Genomic DNA, 21,940 nt, shown 5'->3' on the forward strand with positions numbered 1-21,940 from the left:
AACAAGCGCGGCGGCCGGCGGCCAATCAGCGGGGCGGGGGGCGTGGGGGAGCGCAGCCCCATGTTACTTCCGTCAATAGCCCCGCAGCCCGGGCCGAGCGTGTGGGGGGGTGTCGGGCCGGTCGTGCGCTGCGGGGAGCGGCGATACCGCTGTGGTGAGGTGAGGGGGGCCCGGTGTGCAAATGGGGAGGGGCCTTGGGGCTGCGTATGTGGGGCCCGGGGGTTTGGGGTGTGGTGTGGTCAGAATGGGCAGGTGTGGCTTGGGGGGTTTGGGACTGGGCCTTGGGGAATTGGAGCTGGAGTGGTCTGGGACGAGGTGTAAGGGTTAGGAGGAGCGGAGGGGTCTGAGAATGAGGGGCAGCTGGGGGAGGGGTCTGGGACCTGCCTGGAGGAGTGGGGTGTTGGGGTATCACCAGGCTGCATGAGGGTGGGCGAATTGGGAGCAGTTACCGGGGCAGCAGCAGGCTGTAGGGAGGAAGCCGAGGGTAGGAAGTGTACTTAGAGAGCAGGAACGTTTGTGCCTGTTGGGAACTGAGAACTGCGTGGCCTGGATGTGCTCAAACGGTTGTATGGCAAAATAACCATTAGAATAGGGGTGGACAAGAGAATAACTGGGGAGTTGATGAACTGTGGTCTTGCTGAAGTCTGAGGCTTGATTTGAGACAGTCATTTGATGTGAAAAAACATGAGGTGGGATGAAGTCTGTAAGCAGCCTCTCAGTCATAGAGGTTGACTGGGCTAGCTCCTAGAAGGTGGTCCAGAAGTTATCTGCCTGTAGTGAGAGTGCAAAGGAGCAGTTTCTATTAAAAGTTAGGCTGCCAAAGGAAGAGATGGGTGTGCTGTTGGATTGTTAGGAAGCAGCAGAACCTCGCCTGTTCCCATCATGGTGGCAACAGTCTTGCTCCTGAATAGCAAGAATGGTTTGAGTCATCATGACACGTTCTTAAATACAGGAATATGTAGACAGAAGAGATTTTCTCTGGTACAGTGGCAGAGTGATAGGATTACTTGCTGCAATTCTGAATGTCTTTGCAGTGATGTTTGCTCGTGTGTTATCTACTTCATGGAAAGCAGAACTCACAAGTGCAAGGATAGCTAAAGCAGTTACTGTAATCTGAAGCTGTACTAAACCGCTATACACAGCCTTCCTCTTCTGTGCTTCTTGTAGTTCTTGTTTCCTCAGTCCTTTTTCCCCCTCTCCTGAGGAAAAGGTGTGTGATGCAAAGTGGAGAGGTCTTGTTCATATTTGTTTTTAGGAAAAACTTAAGCGCGATCAATGTCTTGTCTTAAACTCTTATTGTTAGTCAAAGACCGCGTTCCTTTCCCAGTTCTTTTTTGCTTTGAAGAACCCTGTCCCACTGCATTTTTGCCAAAGGCCAAGTCTAGGGAGCTCATCTTTTGTTGTGGTGAAAGTTTTAACAAGTAAACAGCTGCTTGCCATTACTGAAGGTATACTACATAAAGTATGCTAGAACTCTTGAAAGCAAGCTCTGGTCTGGAAGCCACAGGGGTGCTTTAGTACAATGCTGCACAGGGAAGCAAAGTTTGAGTGGAGGTAGAGCAAAAGTATGGATCTTTGTACCTGTCCAGGAAGTAATACTCTGTGATCACGTCTCATATGAGAGAGATGCATAGGAGAGAAGTTTGCAGCTTCTTAAAATTTGGTCACTTTCTCGTGAACAATCAAATCTACGCTTCAATTCTACAGAAAGTGAGAAGCAATGGGATTTTTTTTTTTTTCTAGTTGCATGCACACTGTTACTTAAAGGATACTTTTACATTTCTGACTCCATGAGCTAGAACTTTTGAGCATGACTACAGGTCATTTTGTGGGATTTCTACTGATGGCTGCACTCTTAGCTGGTGCAATAGTGAAAAGTCTTGGACTAAGAATATTTCTTTGGAAAGAAAATTAGGTCAACATGTACTAACCTCACAGAATTACTGACTTTTTGTAATCTTCCACAAATGTTTAAGTAATTTTAAAGAAGTTAAAGTAATCTGTGATTTTTTTTCTAATACTGTCTTATTTTTTTTTCCTAGAAAGACAATGTGCTGAGTATATCATACATATACAGAAATCATTCATGTCTCTGAGTTTTTTGTCTTAAGTATGGTTTTCCAGGATTTCTGGAGCAGACATCAGTAGTCTTCGATGTGTATATGCGCACTTCCTGATACCATTGTTATTATTTTGAAAACACTTAATGTAATTCTTGGAGGAGGGATGATGGAATGTTTATTCTGTGTTGAAACCTGGCAATGAAAGACCATCACTTTTCAGGCTGTAAAGATCTGGAAAGTACTCTGGTTCAGAGCATGTTAACTATTGAAGCATGTCATTTTAAATGCCAGTACAGCTCCTTAGGAGGAAGTTACACATAGCATTTATATTGCTGGCCCAAAACCTTGAAACCACAGGGTTTTTTCCCAAAGTTTAAGGATTTATAAAGCATACAAAGCATCCTATTCTGTAAATTTTGGTTAGCTTTGGACTTCAGCTACTTCCATCCACTTGAACAAAATACTCCATGTTTTCTTGTATTGTTTTCAGGAAGTTTTTTTACTTTATCCTTTTTTTTTTTGTAACTTATGCTGTTAACTTCTAACAATACACATTCCCACCTGGCTGGCAGTATGTGTTCTTGGTGTTTTCGCTTCCTTTTCCCAACAATTCTTTATCAATGGAAGTATTCCTGAAATATTTCTAACCCTTTTTTTTCCAAGTAATCCCATTCAGCCTATAATGATGTCTGTGGTTCTGAATTCTCTCTAGATTTTAATTTTTTGAGTAATGACATGCACCTACAACAGTGTATTATTTTTATATCAGAGCTGCTGATTGTGAGCTCTGTATTTTTAGATACATAAAACTTTTGTTTTATGTTTGTCTAAGATGATGTTTTTGACTTGCTGTCTGCTGTTTTCGTAGTCTCTTTCAGTGATTTAACAATTTTTCAGGTAAATTCTGCTTATCTTGGCTGAAGTAAAAATGCTGTAACCTGTGTTATTCTGAAGTGCACTCGTGAGCACCAACTATTTAAACAGTTGTATCATAAAGACGAGGCTTTAATCTCAGTCAAAATGAGATGAGTTCGAAACAATTTGGGGAAAAAAGTATGTTATGGTTCTCATTACTCCTAGGAAGCACTAAAAGATTGGAAAAGTAGAAAGGGATGAATAGAGTTTGTGGTGACTAGAGGAAAGGATGTGGTGATTCCTGTTAGATGCGGAAAAAGGCTGAGTTATGAGTAGCAAGGGGACTAGTCAATGCTGAGGGCTAGAGAATGCACTTTTTGTGGTGTGTGTGGGGGGGTTTAATTAAAAATACTGGCTCACTCAACATGTATTTCTTCAGGTTTTTTATGGTTCTGTGCTTTCTGTTCTAACTAGTATATTGGGCAGATGCTGGTCAAGAGTGCAAATGGATAAATACATTCATAGTGATAGTTGACTGATGTTGCCTGATATTTTTTCAAGTTGAAGAAATACTAGGAAATGCATACTTCTTAGGAGCAAAGTTGTTGGTGTTAATATATTAACATATGTTTCAAATATGATAATGCTATTTTCCCTATATGGCTTGTGTGTGAAATCAAGTTAAAATAAGGAGCAACATGTATGCATGATGAAAGGGAAGAAAAGGGCAACAGCTAGCAAGGTCAGAGTCTTCAAAGTATAGATAGCTGCTTTGTTCAAATTATTACTTAATGTGTCAGAAGTGAATCTGCCTTTTGGAAAAGGGTAGCAGAACACTGAATGATATACCTGTGATGACTTGCATGTCTGTACGAATTTCAGGAGACATTTAACAATTGATTGTATGTTGCAGTCTCCATCTGTCCTGGTAGCCAGTTAATAGCCTAGTGTGGGAGGTGACCCTCAACAACAGCTGAAAAAATATTTGGGAAAATGAAAATTCCTTTACTGAAACATCACTATACAGTCTAGCACAAACTCAGTATTTATAAGTCTTAGAAAAAATAAAAGAAGCAACATTGATTTTGTGCCCTGTCAGACTCTTTAACAACCATTTATTAGTCAGGTCTCAGAATCAGTAATCTGATCACGGTGGAGCAGATTGCACAGGATAAAATTTCGCTTGTTTTGGTATCAACCCTTTCCTGGACTACCATCATTCTTTTCCTTGTTCTCTAAAGAACTGGGAAACCTACCTTGATCTAATAAATGCAGAAAGACAAGAAGAATGAAGTTACAGAATCAAAAATGTACTTAAAACACTGAATCTGTTTCTTAAAATGATGGTCTACAGAGAAATTTCTTTCCTCCAGGTAATCATTCTATTTTTTTAAGGTTAAAGAGAAAACTGAAATAATGACAAGAAGTTTTGCAAGTTTTATTTTTAATTAAATAATACACGAACATTCTTCTTGCCGCTTATAGCGAAACCATGCCATTTTTGGGCCAAGACTGGAGATCCCCTGGATGGAGATGGGTTAAAACAGAAGATGGATGGAAACGATGTGAACCCTTCACTCCTGCAGCTGAGGATGGGAGTAATCAGCTGAATGATATCAGTCATACTGTGTAAGTTAAAAAAAAAAAAAAAAAATTCTGCATGAGTTAATAGCGGGTGGGAAGGCAAAGATTGACTTGATTTCCATTCAGACTGCAAGCGTTTGTGGTAGATGGTATCACTTGCATATGGCAGAAGTGTACAAATGCAACCACGTGTTTAGTTAAGCAGACAGGAGAGCCCTGTGGAGGTTGTCTTTCATCACTGCTGCATGAGTTGCTTATTTTAGGCAGACAGATCTCATCTTATGTTGTATGTCTTTAATACTTGACAGGGGTTTTTTATTTGGTTTCTTTTTTTTCTTTTTAAAGATAAAAGTGATAGAAATTGCAAGTGCAACAGGCATATTGAAATGTTACTTGTAAGTGAACGAAGACCTTCTGTTGGTTGAGTGTTGGAATAGGACTGCTTATGGCAGTCATATAATGCTTTTGCTCCAACTACACAGTTAATGGTAATTTTATGGTACTTCTGTAACACACTGTATGTGCTTCTGTCATAGAACAGGTGAGAAAGATATTAGTTAAATAAACTAATACTTGTGGCAGATGCTCACAGATTAGTGTGATATAAATAGCTTTATCCAAACAAATTTTTGCTTAGTTTCTCCACCAAGAAGTAATTCTCAGGGATATCTTTCTTGGTCATAAATTCCAGTATAATATGTTCATAATGAGAAAAGGGAACATTCAGTGTTTTGCTGTTAGTCCAGTAAATGATACAGTAACTGATCTGATTTAGAGGGAATTTACTGGCAAGCTAGGACTTGCTGTACTCATACACCTGTGTTTTCTAAATTTGTGAAATAAACCTCAGGAGAGTTATCAAGCAGTGAATAATTATTATTAAGCTTATGACCTACTGTTTTATTCATGCCTTTTTGTCGTCTTGTGTTCATCTGTCACTGATATTATTTGGGCTTCTTTTTCCACACAGTCTGGCCACTGTAGATACAAAAGACTATGCTTGTCTGGAAGAGTGTTCAGTAAGCTGCCAACATAAAAGTTGCCTTAAATACCTTTGAAAAAAATCTTTGCTTCCCTCTTTCATATATTTTTAATAATATAGTTGACAAATGAAAGGAAATCTAATTTAATTTTAATAGCTATTTGCACAATTACTAAATAATTATATCTTGTAGGTTGCTTTAATGAATATTGCTTGGCAAGTATGACATAAATTATCATTGTTTTTATGAATATCATTAAGACTTTTGCTCCTCTGATCCTAATTATATAGATACATACATATTTCTTTTCTCCAGAGAGCAAGTTGAGGTATTTTTATGGCTTCTTCAAGCAAAAATGCTAGATTTTTTTTTCTTAGTCTTGAAAGTACTTAGTGTTGAACTCCTCTGGAGTTGTCTTGCTAGAAACAGATTTAAATCAACTGGTTTTGGAAAGATATGCATATTAAAGTTCAGGACTAAACCAGGCATGTTAATTTCAAGGGACTAGCCATGAAATGCTCTGGGGGAAAGTTTTCATGGAATCTGAGGTGTTTCATGATTCAGAGTTCTTAGGCTAGCTTGCAAGCTTGTCAGAATCCCAAACTCGGGGACCAACTTAATCTACAGCAGATACTATTACTTGTATTCTCTTCTGTGAGAGAAAGTATGGATAGAGTTACTTGCCAAATTGTCTTCTGTGAATTACAAATACTTTCTTTTCAGAAATTAAAAAGATCTACTCACAAACAGATTCAGAAAGAAACCTTCAAAAGATGTCAATAACTTACATAAATTGAAGAATAATGTGTTTTTATTAAAATAGAGCTTTTTACCTTATTCAATTAGTCATCCAGTGCCTTGGTGAATCCAGTTTGATGAATTAGTTAAAAATAGTGGACTTAATGAGAACCATGCTTGAACCAATGTAATCACTTGTGCAGGAACAATTTAAATGATTTGGAATAATGCTTGAATAGTTGCAGTTTAAATTAGTTCCATTTATGGAAACTGAAATAGTAAAATGAGACCCTCAGTTCTGTACCTCTTACTTATTTGGATAATTAATATTATTATGTAAGTGAAGAGTGCCTTGTATTCATGGTATACAGTAGCTGGAATTGTGGTTGAGGCAGCGCTCATTCACGCTCTGTGGGCTGAACGCTGGCCATGGCTACCAGCAATTTGTACCTATACATTCTAGTGCAGATAGAGATTTCCACTGCCGTGGCACTGTGTCCTTGGAGCTTGGTGGGGGAGAGAGAACAGCACTGCCTTAGAGTTGTATGTAAATACTTCTCAATAGCCTGCAATTTAGGAGTAAAGCTATCTGATGCTTTCCTTCTGAGATAAGAGAGAATCAGACTAATCTAATAAGGTTTTCATGATGGTGATACTAATTTTTTGTGTGTGTTAGGCTCATATGAACTACTAGGGCTGGCAGGGTAGTCATTTGAGTCTGTGGTGTCTCTTGTCTAATTCTGTAAGTGAGATACAGTGTTCACAAAAGTGTTTTTGGCACTGGATAGAAGTCCTTGGATTTGAATCTAGTCTTAGATAATTTTGTCAAATGCCAAAATTATATTGTAACGTAATTTTGTGCAAGCACTTACCTCAGAATTTTCCATGCATGGTCAAGCTGTAAATGGCTTTGAGTCTCTTCTAAAACACTTAGCATGTCTCTGTAGGTAATTGCATGACTTGAGGGCATTCCTTCCTCCATGAGAAAAGATGCAGGGGGATGAGGAAGAATAGTTTTGAGTTTGAATAGCCCTGTCAAGTTTTCCGTCATTTTAAGTGTCATGCCTAACAGTATTTAAATATCCTGTTATGAAATTACTTTTTTGAGAAAGCTGAAATTCTTGCATACTTTTTTGTAGGCTATTGTAGTTCTAAGGACACGGGGTACTTTGATTTTAGAAGCTTTAGAATATTTTTTTATGAAGTGCATCAAGATAAGAAAGTAAGCATAGCTCTAAATTGGCAGTATTGTGTATGTATTTAAATCCTTCCAGGTGCACTCAGATGTCATCTGCAGTATTATGGTAAAAACATTAAATTAAGGCTTCTGTTACACCATATGGCATGTGCAGCACTTGATTCAGTTTCTTGTATCTTAGCTTGGTGTTTGCAGGGGGCAGGGGTTGCTTTTGGAAATGGAGGAGCAGCTTTGTTACTCATCAACTAGCTTTCCAGTTTTCTGGAAGGAGGCTAACAGTTGCCACGGAAGTGCCTGTATTTCTGTCCCACTCTTCTGATGTCTGTGGGACCCTTGCTTTCGTTCTTGGTAAGAGACTTAAAGTTTGTCAAGAAGAGTGGTGCTGGGTACAGATAAGCAGGGAAAGACTCTCCACATGAAGTGGGACGGAACATGAGGAAATAAAGCCTCATATGAGAAGATCCTCAGAGACAACAGTCAAATCCGTCTTTTCTCTAAAATGACATGAAGAATTCCAGGAATGTCACAGATTAATATGAATGTTAGACAAAGGTGCTTGAAATAGCCATCTTCATCTTTGCAATTCCATGTATTAATTGAATGTCCTTAAGCTGCCTTGCTTGTTTATCTGATACTTGAGGAAGCGCGTATTATTGGGGGGCAGGGGTGGGCTTTAAATCACTTCAGGTATGTTACTGGCCTAAATTGCTTTCTAGGGACACTTCCTCTCCAGGAACAAAAGAAGGAATCCTGCCAGATTAAGCTTCCTCTTCTAAAGCAGGCTTTCAGGAATGCCGCCTCCCCTCCTCTCCCCATTGCCCTGGGTCAATGGGAACAAGCGTGTTTCTGTTCTGCCTGAATTATATTGCATTGTCAGGCCGTATCTCTCTAGTCTTGCATCTGTTGTTAGGATGATAAAGCTAGGTCTGAGAGCTCTGGGCTCTATTTCTGATTCTGCAGTAACTTCTCACGTGATACGGCAATGCTGTCAATATGCTAAAACATAATTAAGTTAATAATTTTAGTGAGTTTAAAAGAGATTTCCTATATAGTAGTGTTGGAAAAAAAAAACCGTGATGGATTGGAATGTTACATAATCAAAGTCACTTGTCAGTGTTGATGTTCTGCTTTTGTCAGTTGCCAGTTCCTTTTCTTCAAACTCTTTTGGTGTTTGACCAGATACGATATTTGGCAATGTTACATGGAGTATTGAGGTTGTTGAGTATCCTCTGCTTTAAAAATAGTAAGACATGAACTGAGGCTCTCACCTTGGATTGAGCTCTATCTGAATGCAGAGGTATGTTAGCTTTTTTTTTTGCCTCCAGGATTTAAACCTAAGATAAAAATAACTTTCTGTTTCTGAGTCTTCTTAACTTGTGTGCGTATCTTTAAGCTGAGCTAGCATTTACTGATTAGAGCAATTAAAAAAACAAAGCTTTTTTACAGTGTTGTTTACTCATCTTCCTTAACAGATGGTTCAAGCCTGAAAATTTTAACTGTATAAGCTAGCAGCAATAGACTAATATAATTTGGGTTTTGCCACTTAATGCCCAAATACAGATTACTTTTCAATAAACCAGTGTCCTTCAGTTTAACAATGTTCAGCTGTTACTGGTGCAGTTTGAAGTTCAAACTGACATTGATAAATAGATTCATCTGGCAAATTCAGGTTAAAAGTAATAAAGAATGGGAGGAATCTAGTATACAACTTTTTTGTCAAAGAATAATAATGGGGAAATAAAATAATCCTACAGTTAAGTTTCACTACCACATATCCTAAGTTACTCTGCTTATCTGTGCAAGACTGTAGCCTTCATATGAAGTATCTTCCTGCTCTGTGCTAGAAAAATGAACACCCATTCTTATCTGTATTGCTGTTCCTTATAATTATCTACAAAAATGGAAAGCAAAACTTTATGAAACTGTGTAGACTTTATGTAGCACAGGCAGTTTTTAAATGCATGAGAATTTTAGAAAGGTTAGTTTATCCAACAAAACGTTTTAATAGTTTTTATATATATATATATATATCTTTTTATATGTATACTCACACTATCCATATATACACTATTAGGTTACATAGTTAACTGACAGAAGTGACATAGGTATAGTTGATCCTCTCTACCAGAGAGGATGCACGTGGTTCTTGATGCCGTACAAATCATTGGTAAAACATTATTCTGACACCTAAATTATGTACAGTGTCGTGATTCAGGCATTTATTAAAAGAAAGACTGACTTTGCCCCAAAGTTGACAGTAGTAAGAGAGAGGTCTGTCTTTGCTGGCTTTCTGCCTATGCAAGGATGTGTAGTAATTCTGCACCGACGTTTACCTGTGTGCACAGTTTTTTCAAGGCTTGGTCCATTTCAAATAATGAATTTTTGTACACTTTGCAGGCAGCCAGTTGTCCAGTTAGTAGCGTCTCCTCAGTAGTCCTTCCTAAATGTCAGTAATGGCTTACAAGATAGCTATTAGGAAGATATTTTGTGTATTTAATCACTTTGACACAAAATTCAACCCCACTGGGAAGAAAAGAACAAGACACCTCTCTCAAGATACATGTTGCTATGGACCATCAGGTAGAGAAACATCATTAAAAATATGATTTTGGTTTTTTCTTCTAGCTGGCAAACTTTAATGGAGAGAATTATAAGCTGTATGTGTCTTAAATATTTAATCACTGCTATTCTAATTAGATGTGTTTATTTCAGCATCTTAACTGGTGATGATGAAGATGAAGAGATATACAGTACTGAAGATTGTGAGTTTGCAGCCAAGAAAAGGAAAAAAGATCATTTTAGGAATAACACAGATTCACAATGTAAGGCTGGGGGTTATTTATTTATTTTAGAAGACTGTTGTAGGTTCAGCAAAATTTTATAATAGCTGCTCATTTATATTTATCTATAGAGTAGTAGCCTTCTGAGTTATGTTTACTTCCATACTGGCAACAAATTCTAGTGTCAGGAGTGATACATCTTAATTGAACTGTGGCATTAATCATCTGTTGCGTGATGATTTTTTTTTTTCAAAGGTCCAAAGTTAATTCATTTATGAATACTAATTCCTGAATAATAAATGTCTTCTGATACTAGCCACTGTTTGGTGGACTAGTTTTAGATTAAATTCTTCTGGATGCTTATGGAAGCTTCTGCTTACCAAAGCAGCTGTTTTATTTTTGCTTAATTCAAATTCTGATTAGTGTTGCAGCTCTAGAATCAGTTCATAAATAAATATATTTTGTCATCATACCTATAGCTCTTTGTAAAAGACTTGCAGTACTGAATTTCTTGAAAATAGTCCCTTTTAAAAATTAAAATATCAAAGCCATTTTTGTCAGTTTTCACTTTTAAAAGATCATCTGTACTCTAGACTGCAAATATATTTATGACAGCAAGTAAACTTATTGAAGTAGAGAATTTGGTAGAGTAGGTGAAAAAAGATAATTTGATAAGCAACTCTTTGGCGTTTCTAATGTTTTGTTCTTGAAACGATCTCCATAATTTGTATATTCCCCAAATTGTAACAGAGATGGTCTTGCAGAAAGCTGCAAGCTTCCCCAGGCTTGTCTGGACGTAAAGTATTTTAAAAGATTCAAGTGGCTGTATGTAAGAGCATGCTTTCATTTGATAACATATCATACTTCTGAAAGCTGAAGATCTGCCTAGTTGCCTTTTATTAGTCTTGTATAGTTGGCTTCCCTGCAGCGTTCTGCAACTAGTTGAACCAAGTAGGTGCAGAGCAGGCACCTTTACAGAAGAAAATAGATTAAAGGGGCGGAGCATTCAGGAACAAAAAGGTTGCTCATTTCTGTATTTTCCCTGTCTTAAGTGCTAAGGAGCCTGTTGGATTAAAAAAGATTAGGGGTTTTGTAGGAGAAATTGGCTGTTGTTGGTACACAGTAGGCAAAAGTTGTGCTACGTCTGCCAACTGTGTGCTAACTCTTGTGTTGAATTTATGAATTTTTTTAACTTTTCCTTTAATTTTTTGAAGTACATAGCTTCTGAAAATTTGTAGTCATCCTTTTCAGCCTTTATAAACTTCCTTCATTAGAACTGTTTAACCATCTCTCCTATTCATGAAGCTTTTTATTGAGGATGGTCTGGTTTTGTTCAGTTTCTTTCTAGAAGGTGTTACCTAAAGTGGAAGCCTAAAAATGCTTATATTTTGATTTTTATTTTAGGTTTTTATCGAGAAAAGTGGATTTATGTTCATAAAGAAAGCACCAGGGAAGTAAGTCCTGCATGCTGTGGGTCAATTCCTGCAATCCTTGTGTTCTTAATTGACAAATAGTATATTAGCAAATGCATTTTTGCTATGTCATCTTAGGGTTTATATTCAACTCTCTCTTCATGGGTCATTGTGGCAGAGATGTGGGAACTTGCAAGGATGGGCATCGTAGTTCTCCACTACTCCAAGCCCATCTGTCTCTATCTGTATTGTGTGTCTTTGAACTAAATTTGAGAGTATTTGCAAAACCAGAATAATGTCTCCAAAGAAGGTCTCTGCAGGCAGCTACCTGGTATTTTGGAATCTTGATGTAAATTTGAATATAAGGAAAACTTCAGTTTCAAACTTTGCAAAGAGGACCTTTGTATTCCACAAAGTCCAGATGCTTTCAGTTTGGGATACAAACTGTATCATGCAACTGTAAAGGGAACGTGAAAGACCTTGGAATGACCTCCTGGAAAGCCAAGAGTTAAAATATATCCATAGTATGTAGAGAGAAACTGTTTCAAAGTTTGAGTTTCATTCCTGTGTGTGTTCCTGTGGTTATCTGGGATGGGTGGAACTTGGACACCTGTAAGGATGTCTTTCATCACAGTAATGCCAGCCAGGAGAGGGGGAAGGAGGTGAGCGTGATGATCCCTAGCCACGCAAGTAGAACTTGGCTTTGTATTTTGGAGCTGAGAGAGACTATAAAGAGCATTGTACTCAGGAAGAGCATGGCATTGTGGAGAGAGCTTACTTACAGGAGGCACTGGAAGATTTTACCTTGCAGGCCAGTGACTCAGAGGCTGCCCTTCTACATCTGAAGGTTATTACAAAGCCTTTCAATAGATTCATAGCCCTCTTTCCTAGTTTTATCTTCATTTGTGATAGATGTAGTTACTTATATTGGTCTGCAAAAGCCTCAAGCATGGTCTTTCCCTTTGTGCCATCTCAAATTTAGGGTAAGAAAGAAGGTTGGGGGGGGGGGGGGGTGTGACAGACTGTCACCGGTCGTTATGATGTTTTGACTGGTTGTTAATCTGAATTTTCAAACTACGTTCAGGCCAAAACATAAATTGCCTAAAATCACTCACTGCTGTCCTTCATAACCTATATGTGAGGATTTTTTTTTCCTTCCTATTTGTGCAGATGTTGGTGTACTGGTGATATATGACTCTTTGCTTGGGTTTCTTGTCCATTCAGAACTGGACAAAATACTTTGGTGTACCAGTTGGCTTATTCTTGTCACTGCTGTTGTCTTCTAATAATTGACCATTCACCTTTTCTGCTTTGTTAAAAGAAAAAAAAAAAAGGGGGGGGGAAGGGGGGGGAAAAAGGGGGGAAAGAAAAAGGGGGGGGGAGGAAAAGGAAAAAACCAACAGCAAACTAACAACAAACCAAAGATGGTTAGAATTAATCACTAGTCTTTTTCAAGTAGTTCCTTGTTTAAATTCAGAAGCTTAAAGTTGAAAGTTAAGTGGCAGAATGAAAAAGTAGCAAGGAATAAGCATACCTGAGCAAAAAAAATCAGAGCAACAATTTAAGTTTATCTAAACTATAATTTACAGAGGCTGTAGTTTTCCTTACAGGTTGTAATCTTACTTGATTTCAAAATGGCTAAGTCTCGCAACTGGGAAACTTTTTTTCCCAAAGTGGATACTGAATTTTAGGGAAAAATAACAAGAGTAGGAAGATCTTGATAAGAAGCATGTAAAACGTGCTGTAAGAGAGCACTGAAAATAAATAAAACCAAAACAAGTGCAGGTATAGCTGAAATGAAGTAAGAGATGCTCTTTGAGTAATTTTATCATGGCAGTACATTGGGAACGGTAAAGCTGAAGCTTCATAGAAATGTGCTTCCAGCTGTTGAAGGGAGTTCTGTTAGTGTATTTAAGCATGGCCTTTTGATAACTGATTAGCTAGAGAACAGCCACAAATATTTACATTTCAACAGAAGTGGTGTTGTCTGCAAGTGTTGATTCACTGCTATTAGCCAGCCAAGTTGTGCATATTGTGAAGTGTGGTGCCCACTTGGATCTTGGATATATTAACTGGATGAGCAAGCAGTATGATCCTGAATTTAGTCATTAACCAGTAGGCAGTAATTATCACCATTCTGCAGCAAATAGTTGTCTCTTGTCCCACTGTGGTACAGCCAGGGTAAGTTTTCATTGGGTTGCGAAAAGGAACATCAAGTTGTACTGCCACCATCTCACCATCACACAATTCACCAAGGAAGTCTGTTTAGGAATGAACTTCAAATAATTATTTGATCCCCCCTTCCCTAGGCTGATAAACCATACTAGCGTGCAGGGTTTTTCTGGCCTCACTGTATTTGCTCCAAGGCTCCTATGTGGCTTTGTTTTTCTGAATTTACTCAGCTTATGTGATCCCATGTCATTTCAGGCTGCCACTACCGCCTTAGTTCCACAACAGCCTCTGAAACTCCCATTTTCACCTTGAGACACCTATGCAGAAGCACCAAAAGAAAATGCAATTTCTCTTGCTCTTGGTACCCAACAAAAATAATACCCAAACTTCTAGCACCCAGTAAATAAATTCTAGATGTTGAGACCCTTTGTTACTCCAATCCCAGGAGCAAGTAGGTGTGTTCTTACCTTCAAATGCGAATGTAAACTCAGTCAGTTAAAGCTTATAGCTATAAGCTCAGAGCGCTGTACAAATAAGCTCTACCTTGTCCTCACACAAATGAGGAGCATGATAGCCATGACAGAGTACCAGCACTGTGGTCATGCAAGAGTTGAGTAGATTCCCAGGACACCCAGATACCCGTGATTACAGTTTGCGTGATTAGTATGAATTTAAAGGCCTTGTCATTGAGTAATATTGCCTATGTGCCTGTTGGTTCCAAAGAGCATATCTGGTTTCATTTGTTCTACAAGAAATTAAATAAATCCTCAGTTCCGATACATTACATTTCCAGGGACCATGGTATACATAAGCCTCAGTTGCATGATAGAATGCTTTTCTGAATATTTTCCTCAATTTTATCTTTGTTTCTTTCCATTTAAAATGTGTTTATTCTTCTTTTCAGAGACATGGCTATTGCACTTTGGGAGAAGCTTTTAACCGCTTAGACTTTTCAAGTGCAATTCAGGACATCAGAAGGTTCAATTATGTGGTCAAAGTAAGCTTTCTATTTTATATGCATATTTTAAAAATGCATTTGCTGATGTGCCTGTGTGTACAAAAGAAATAATTTTGCCTTGAAAAACTGATCATTTATGACTGTATAAATACCTTGTTCATGTGTAATTTATACTGCATGAAGCAACTTTAAACTGAGTAATTTTTCTTTGTTTTCTTACTAATCTCATGATTCCTTCTAAAGTCCCTTTCTCACTATGTTAACTTCTCTGGGTCAGGTCTAGTCTTAAGTTGAGAATTAAATGCATGGAACTTGTAAGCTCTGGACAACAGTGGTACTTGCCTATTTTCTAAAACTGTGGAACTTGTAATTTAGGGAGCAACATAATGTCATCTCTTAATTTCCTTGATGCCTAACCCCCTGCCCACTTGGAAATACCCATTCTGGGAGATACTGATCTTTCTATAGGCCCAAATTTCTTTGTCATTTAACTTGAAGTAGTAAAGTGCTTGTCCCAATTCCTAGAGCAGCTCAAAGTGTGAGACATACCAGGAATAGAGATCAGTTCTGTGGTGAGGCCGTTCACAAATAATGTAGTGGTTGGAATGTATCCAGAGCTTGAAAAGACACAGATCAAAATCAAATAAACATACCAGGAGGACACCCTTACTGCTAGGCCATGGAGTATTTGGAGAGAAAACACATTCTGCCCATCCTTGTGAAGCTGAGAGTGTATTATACTTCTAGAAAAACAAGAGATCTGGGACCAAAGGGAACAAAGCAAAAAGGATTTGCTTCCAGACTAGTGGTTAGGGTACTTGCCTGTTTTAGTCCTCCCACAGATTTTTTTCTTTTCTTTTTTTTAGTATATGTATGCGTTGTGGTTTAGAACATTGCTTTTTTAATGCTGTTTTGGGAGCAGAAACAAAAACCTTGATCTTTCCCAAGGCTCTTCAGCCTCAAACAGAAGGAAGAAAAGAGAGCACCTAAAAAAAAAAAAATCATGTTATAAATGGGGTCAACCTTGAGTTCCTCACTCGAATGGTAAACAGGTAGAATGAATCCAGAACTAGAACTTTACATGTTTTTTAGATGCTGCAGTGCCTAAGCTGATTGCTCGAAACAGTTGACTGGAATAAAGTCAAGTCTAACATAAGCACATTGACCAGTTTCTCTTCTGTTCACCAAAATGGTTTAGTTAGTCAGGCTTAAGATTATTGAGAAAGAAGCAATACCTCAATTCAGAATCTTGACTTTGTCATACAAACTGCTACTAGAGTAATGGTAGACCCTAAGAAATTAGGGTGGATTTAGTATAGCAAGCAGACTTCCAAATTACTTTTAACATTTTAGAATTTATTTGAAAATTTTTAAATTTTAAAATTGTTTTACAATTGCAAAAATTTAATTAGATCTTTGCATCCGTTCCTCTGATGTGATGGAGGTGAACTGACTTCTATCAACAGGTACAGAAACCGTACATCTAAGACCTTAAAAGTTACCAAGCTGCTAATAAGCATGATCAATATGAATGACAGCTGCTGCTCATTCTGTAGCTGTAGAACTTGCTGATTTGAGAAACATTTGTGGTAGTGTATCTAATAAATTAAAATATCTGTGTGGATGTCAGTAATATGTGAAGTTGCAACAGGTGTTTTAAAAGGATGTTTAATCTGCTCTATCAGGTTTTAAGCCAGTCTGCAACTGAGACCTAAAGTAAGCACCAGGTCATCCCATACCCATCTGCTCCATACAGATTTTTACTTCCCTGGAGTTTCTAACGGTGGAGATGTTTTGTGTAGATCTCACTTAATGCAGTGCAGCAGTTTCTGTTTCTTCTCTAAGAATTATTCCTAGTTATGCATGAACACAATGATTATTACTTTTATGATGATTACTTTTATGTGTGGTGTTCTGCTTCTTGCATTTAAGATAGCAAGATATAAATCAAGAAGATTTTTTTCTGAAATACCAAGCTCTACTGGATAGCTATTCTATGATCCCAGACCACAAAGATGATCTATTTTGATTCTCCAACTAACTAAAAACCTCCCAATTACTATTAAAAGTTAATATAGATGTCTGACCAGGATCCTTTTAGGGTGATCAGTGTGGGGAGGAGGTACAATCAGCTGTTTTCCTGTGCTCGTTTGTACTGTAGTAGAATGATAATTTCTTAGCTGTTAAATGTCTGATACATTGATTTTGATATGGATGGTCTTTTTTCAAAATGTTTCCATTTGAATAAACAGTAGATCCATTCAAAGTTATAATCTCTAGTAGACAATATAAGCCATGGCTATGCATCTATCAGTAAGGCTGAACTCAGGTGTCAGATCCTTGTACTTGTGCACCTGCTAAAATTGTCTTAATCCTTGCATACTAACCTTCACTGCAATTGGAATCTTTGTTAAAATCAGCCAGGTGGAATTTTTTTCTTTGATTTGATCTTTAATCCGAGTGACATAACTGATTTTTTTTCATTTAATTAAGAGAAACGTACATACTTGCTTGAATTGGCGAACTGCCAGAGACCTCTAGGTGTGATCCAAATTATTATTCAAACTAAAGGGCTTTGAAAATGTCAAGGAAGAGGTCCTGATATCTACTCTCAAAAAAATGTATAAATAGATTGCTTGTATTTAAGTACATCAGGAGAATTATTTCCTTCTTTCGCAACACACAATGTTTTGTCAGGGATCATGCAGAGAAGCCAGAAGGAACATTATCATATCAGGGAGAGAACAGGTGTATTCTCCCCTCCTCCAAAGGAAAATTAATGTTGAGTGTAGTGTCAAATCAGTGTTTTAGAAATGAAGATATAAAATCATTTTTGGCAGGCTTAGTCTTTGTTCACCCTCTGTGCCAATAGTTGATGCTGTCCTACAAAGCACGGCTCTGCAGGTTAGCGTTTAGAGCACTCTGTAGGGGGTGCTGGTTTCTGCTCCATGCTTTCCCTTTCTGATGTATTGAGAACACTTGGTCTGAAGACAGCATTGTGAGCAGCAATTGTAAAGGTCGGTGCCACACTTCTAAATATTGCAATGTTGTCATAACTTGAAAAACTCTTATTTCATACTGAGAGACTATTTTTTGTCGAAGAGGCAACAGTCCTTATCAGCTAGAAAACTGAATCTATAATGTAAAAGCAAAGGTGTCAGAATAGAGCAAGGGCTGCCTCTAGTAGCTAAAGCTTGGCATTCGTGTTTAGCTAGAACACAAGTTGTTCTGGTTACTTTCCCCTAGACCTTTCCCACTGTTCTCTCAGGTCTTTTGCTCACAGTGGTTCCACAGAGAAACATGTGGACAGTTAGGACATACTTACTGTATAGTTAAGTGTCAGTTACTAATAGAGTATGTATACTGCTCTTTGTTAGGTTATGGTGGTTTCTTCTACCAGGGACCTGAATGTGGGAGTAATACAGAATTTTTTTTTCTTCCCTCCAGTTTAGGTAAAATACAGCATTTCCCTTCCAGTAGCAGAAAGTACTGCACTAAGTCTATTACACCTGGGTTTGACCAGTATGATACTTTCACTCAGAAACTGGAAGTCTGGTAGTTGGTATCTGTTCAGAGCGATGTTCCTGGCCAGCAAATCTGTCAGGGGGTTCAGAACCCAGCCACATCACAGACCATATTCTATTTGTGAGCCTCCAAAACAGACTCTGTCCACTGTTTCATTATAGCTTATAACAGCCATATGTCATGTACTCTATCACAGAGATAAACACTATTATTTGTACAGTATTTTGAAAATGTACATCTCTTTGTAAGCGGTTCATGAGATGTCAGTGGGAATACTTAAAGCTTTCTGTGTTTGTCTTGCTTCATTTTCTGAACTCCGTGGTTACGCTTTCACAAGGTATGGTTGCAGTACTCTAGGCTGTTGTTACAAATGTATATACTGAAACTGTCGTTTACTTCTGTCGTTCTTCTGAGTTTAATTCTTTGTCCTAGCTTTTGCAGTTAATTGCAAAATCCCAGTTAACTTCACTGAGTGGTGCAGCACAGAAGAACTACTTTAACATTTTGGACAAAATTGTGCGGAAGGGTAAGACCTAAAGTTTTGTAATCCGCTTGTTCACATTTAATCACTGTGACTAAACTATCTGTTGATATTTTTTTGTTAGCTTTGTTACCATTTTTATATTGTAAGACAAAGCAATAGCATATTTAACTAGTGAAAGATTTCATACTTCCCATCCCACAGTTTCATTAAGTTGTTTTCTCTTGATGATTGAATCATGTCTGTTGAATCAGGTTGGTGAAGTTAAATGGCAATTAGATTCTATTCAGAAACTATTGGTTACTATTAAATTATACTCTTTATGAAATGTGAAAGCTTTTAGATTAAGTAACGTGTTTGTCCTTCAATTTGCATGATGTACTGAGATTTAAAGTATATAACTGCTTTTCTTCACTGTTTATTTTTTAAAAAGCTATTACATAATACTGAAAAAATTTCTGGGAACCACACTAAATGGAGTTGTAATACTATCAGTTTTGAACAGAAGAAATTGAATTTATAACTAGTTGTTCAGCCTTAAGTTTTTTCAATGCATAGCATGAAATGTTACATCAAATTTGTGAAACTGTTAATTATTGATCTTGCTCTTATGGAGCAGCATTAATGAATGTCATGGTGGGAATTAGGGGAGCTATTTGCACACAGACAGTTGACTTGTAATTAGTTCATCTTAAAAAAGTGTTGATTAGCTTGAGCTAACTGTATTATCTTGGTTAACTGAGTTAACCAAAATTGTATTTGGTTTTGTTTTCCAGTCATGGAAGACCAGTATAACCCACGATTAATCAAAGATCTTCTACAGGATCTGAGTTCTACTCTCTGTATACTGATTAGGGGAGTAGGAAAATCTGTGTTGGTAGGGAACATCAATATTTGGATTTGCCGATTAGAAACTATACTTCTGTGGCAACAACAGCTAAAAAACCTTCAGATGAACAAGGTATATCATTAAGTCATGTTAAAAAAGTAATTGGGGGAGGGGAAGTATATTGAACATTGGTTTATGATTTGTAAGTGAACAAAGTTTCAAATATATCTTAAACAGTTGTACTTTTCTTTATTTTTAGAGAATTAATATGAAATTAATGAAATGGAATCAACTTAATTTTCTAATGTTTTAATAGCACTTTTCTAATGAAGGCTGCTACAGTGCCTGTACTACTGATTTCTGGTAGAGATGTGCAGATGTAATTGTTTTCTCACCCAATAAATTTCAAAATGTTTGTCTCTAGATTGTCAGATAGAGATGGAAAAAATACCAATTTTTAATTCCAAAGTAAATGTTTTACTACTAAAGAAATGCAAATCTAAAAGGAATTACAGAGGTGGATCAAGAAAACAGAAATATTCAAGTAGCAATTTTACAGCTTTAGTCATTAGCAGTGTTGCTTCTTGTAAAAAAAAAAAAAAAAGATAATGACTTCAGCATCTGGACTCTGATCATGCGACTTTGTTCAAAGCATGTGGTATGCTCTGCTCCAGCTTTTTATGGTGGAAACTTCTGATGATAAGCGGGCAGTTTTTTAACCTGTCTGGGTTACTCCTGGAGGAAGAAATGTTGCGAGATGTTGCTCACATTAAAGTCAGACAACTGTTTCATCTGTTTGCTGTCAGCTATGAGATTTTGAAATTGTCCTTGCTGCGTGTGCCGGGTATCTGAATAAAACAGCTAGTTTTGGAATAGAAAGGAGAAATGAGGAACTCAGTCTCGGTGGTTTTCATATGCCAGGCAACCACAGCATAGACAGTTTTGAGACATTGCAGTTGCTGTGTGTGTTTCTTTCCAGTGTGCCACTTCTATCTGAGCTGTTTTATGTTGGTTGAGATAAGCGATGAGAAATCTTGCATTTGTAATGCTCACGTATTCCTGAACAGAACGATAGTCCCAGAGATGTTTATAACAGACGACACTATGGGAAGTCTAGTCTATAAGTGAGATGAATGGTGGTGAAATAAACTGACACAAGTGAGAGCTTGCTGGAGTACAGCTGCAACTGGGCAGCTTTAAGTGGTGCCAGCAGCTGCCCACACACTTTCCCTCGCCAGCTGGGATGCTGGGACACTGCCTCCAGCCCTGGGCTTTGTGCCACCTGGCAGCATGGGCTCCAGAGTCTGTGTGTGTGAGTTCTCCTGTAGCTTACCCCTTTAAAGAGAAAGTTCAGCAGAGGTGGATATTCCAATGAAAACTTTCTCAGTTCTCTGATCTGTCAGCCCCTACAGAATTCCTCATTTATATACGAGGGGAGCCTTCTCCAGACTTTAGAAATGAACCTACTCTCTTCTGCCTCTGACTTTCATAATGTTTTAATTCTGTATTTCTGCTCCTCAGTCCTATATTCTGCACTCTAGTTGTCTTAAGGTAAATTAACATGTGCTCTGTTTCTTAATAAAAATTGAGAAACTGTAGTTATCCTACAAATTACAAATAATTGGTTCATATCTTTATTATAGTTAGGGTTTTAGCACACTTCTCGCAAAGGTGGAATTGAATATATCTTAGTTTTCAAGACTGTATACTCTTGAATTATTTTGTGAGAATGTGTTCTGAAATTATTTTAAATTTAAATAATTTAGGATATGTTTATTTTAACAGTAGGAAAGCTAGAAGTTATAAAGCTACAATCTGTAGCTCCTTCTGTACCTGTAGTCATTTAAGTTTTCAACAGCAGCAGTTAGACAATGATGGTAGCCAAGTAATCAAAGTATCACAGAATTAACCCTAGATATTACTCAATGGTTTTGTACAAGCTAAACTGAGATCTGAGATACCTCTGAAGTAAGAATCTTATTTGTACCTTATACTGTCAAGTTTTTGTAGTTAAAAGTCTTCAACTCTTATTTCCAGCATGTCAACAACGGTCTTACGCTTAGTGATCTCCCTCTGCATATGCTGAATAACATCTTATACAGGTTCTCTGATGGCTGGGACATTATTACTCTGGGTCAAGTGACCCCAACTTTGTACATGCTCAGTGAAGACAGACAGTTGTGGAAGAAACTCTGCCAGTATCACTTTGCGGAAAAGCAGGTAATAAACTCTTTGTCAATTGCATAAATGTGGCCCTTCTCTTTGCAATGTGTTATACTAATAATAATGTGTGAACTCACTCCTTTTGAGATAGAAATGTTATAGTGTGCAGTCATGGTGAAAATGTTCTCTTTTTTGGGGC

At 37.7% G+C, this 21,940-nt stretch overlaps 1 protein-coding gene across 5 annotated transcripts in view; it reads left to right on the forward strand.

Annotated features, from left to right (window-relative positions):
* The first annotated feature begins 35 nt into the window (after nucleotides 1–35).
* The window catches only part of FBXO25 (F-box protein 25), a 32,215-nt gene continuing 10,310 nt past the window's right edge, over nucleotides 36–21,940 (forward strand). For 2 of the 5 annotated variants that reach the window (XM_054818875.1, XM_054818877.1), the window contains exons 1-8: nucleotides 36–159; nucleotides 4,404–4,547; nucleotides 10,134–10,243; nucleotides 11,606–11,655; nucleotides 14,690–14,782; nucleotides 18,701–18,794; nucleotides 19,526–19,710; nucleotides 21,616–21,798. In XM_054818875.1, coding sequence (XP_054674850.1) covers nucleotides 4,411–4,547; nucleotides 10,134–10,243; nucleotides 11,606–11,655; nucleotides 14,690–14,782; nucleotides 18,701–18,794; nucleotides 19,526–19,710; nucleotides 21,616–21,798 — 852 coding nt within the window. In that variant the 5' untranslated portion in view covers nucleotides 36–159; nucleotides 4,404–4,410. Of the gene's footprint in view, nucleotides 160–4,403; nucleotides 4,548–10,133; nucleotides 10,244–11,605; nucleotides 11,656–14,689; nucleotides 14,783–18,700; nucleotides 18,795–19,525; nucleotides 19,711–21,615; nucleotides 21,799–21,940 lie in introns of those variants that run through there. The other 3 variants (XM_054818878.1, XM_054818876.1, XM_054818879.1) reach the window with 3 other exon arrangements.

The sequence above is a fragment of the Grus americana genome, chromosome 3, assembly GCF_028858705.1.
Source record: "Grus americana isolate bGruAme1 chromosome 3, bGruAme1.mat, whole genome shotgun sequence".
Lineage (NCBI taxonomy): Eukaryota > Metazoa > Chordata > Aves > Gruiformes > Gruidae > Grus > Grus americana.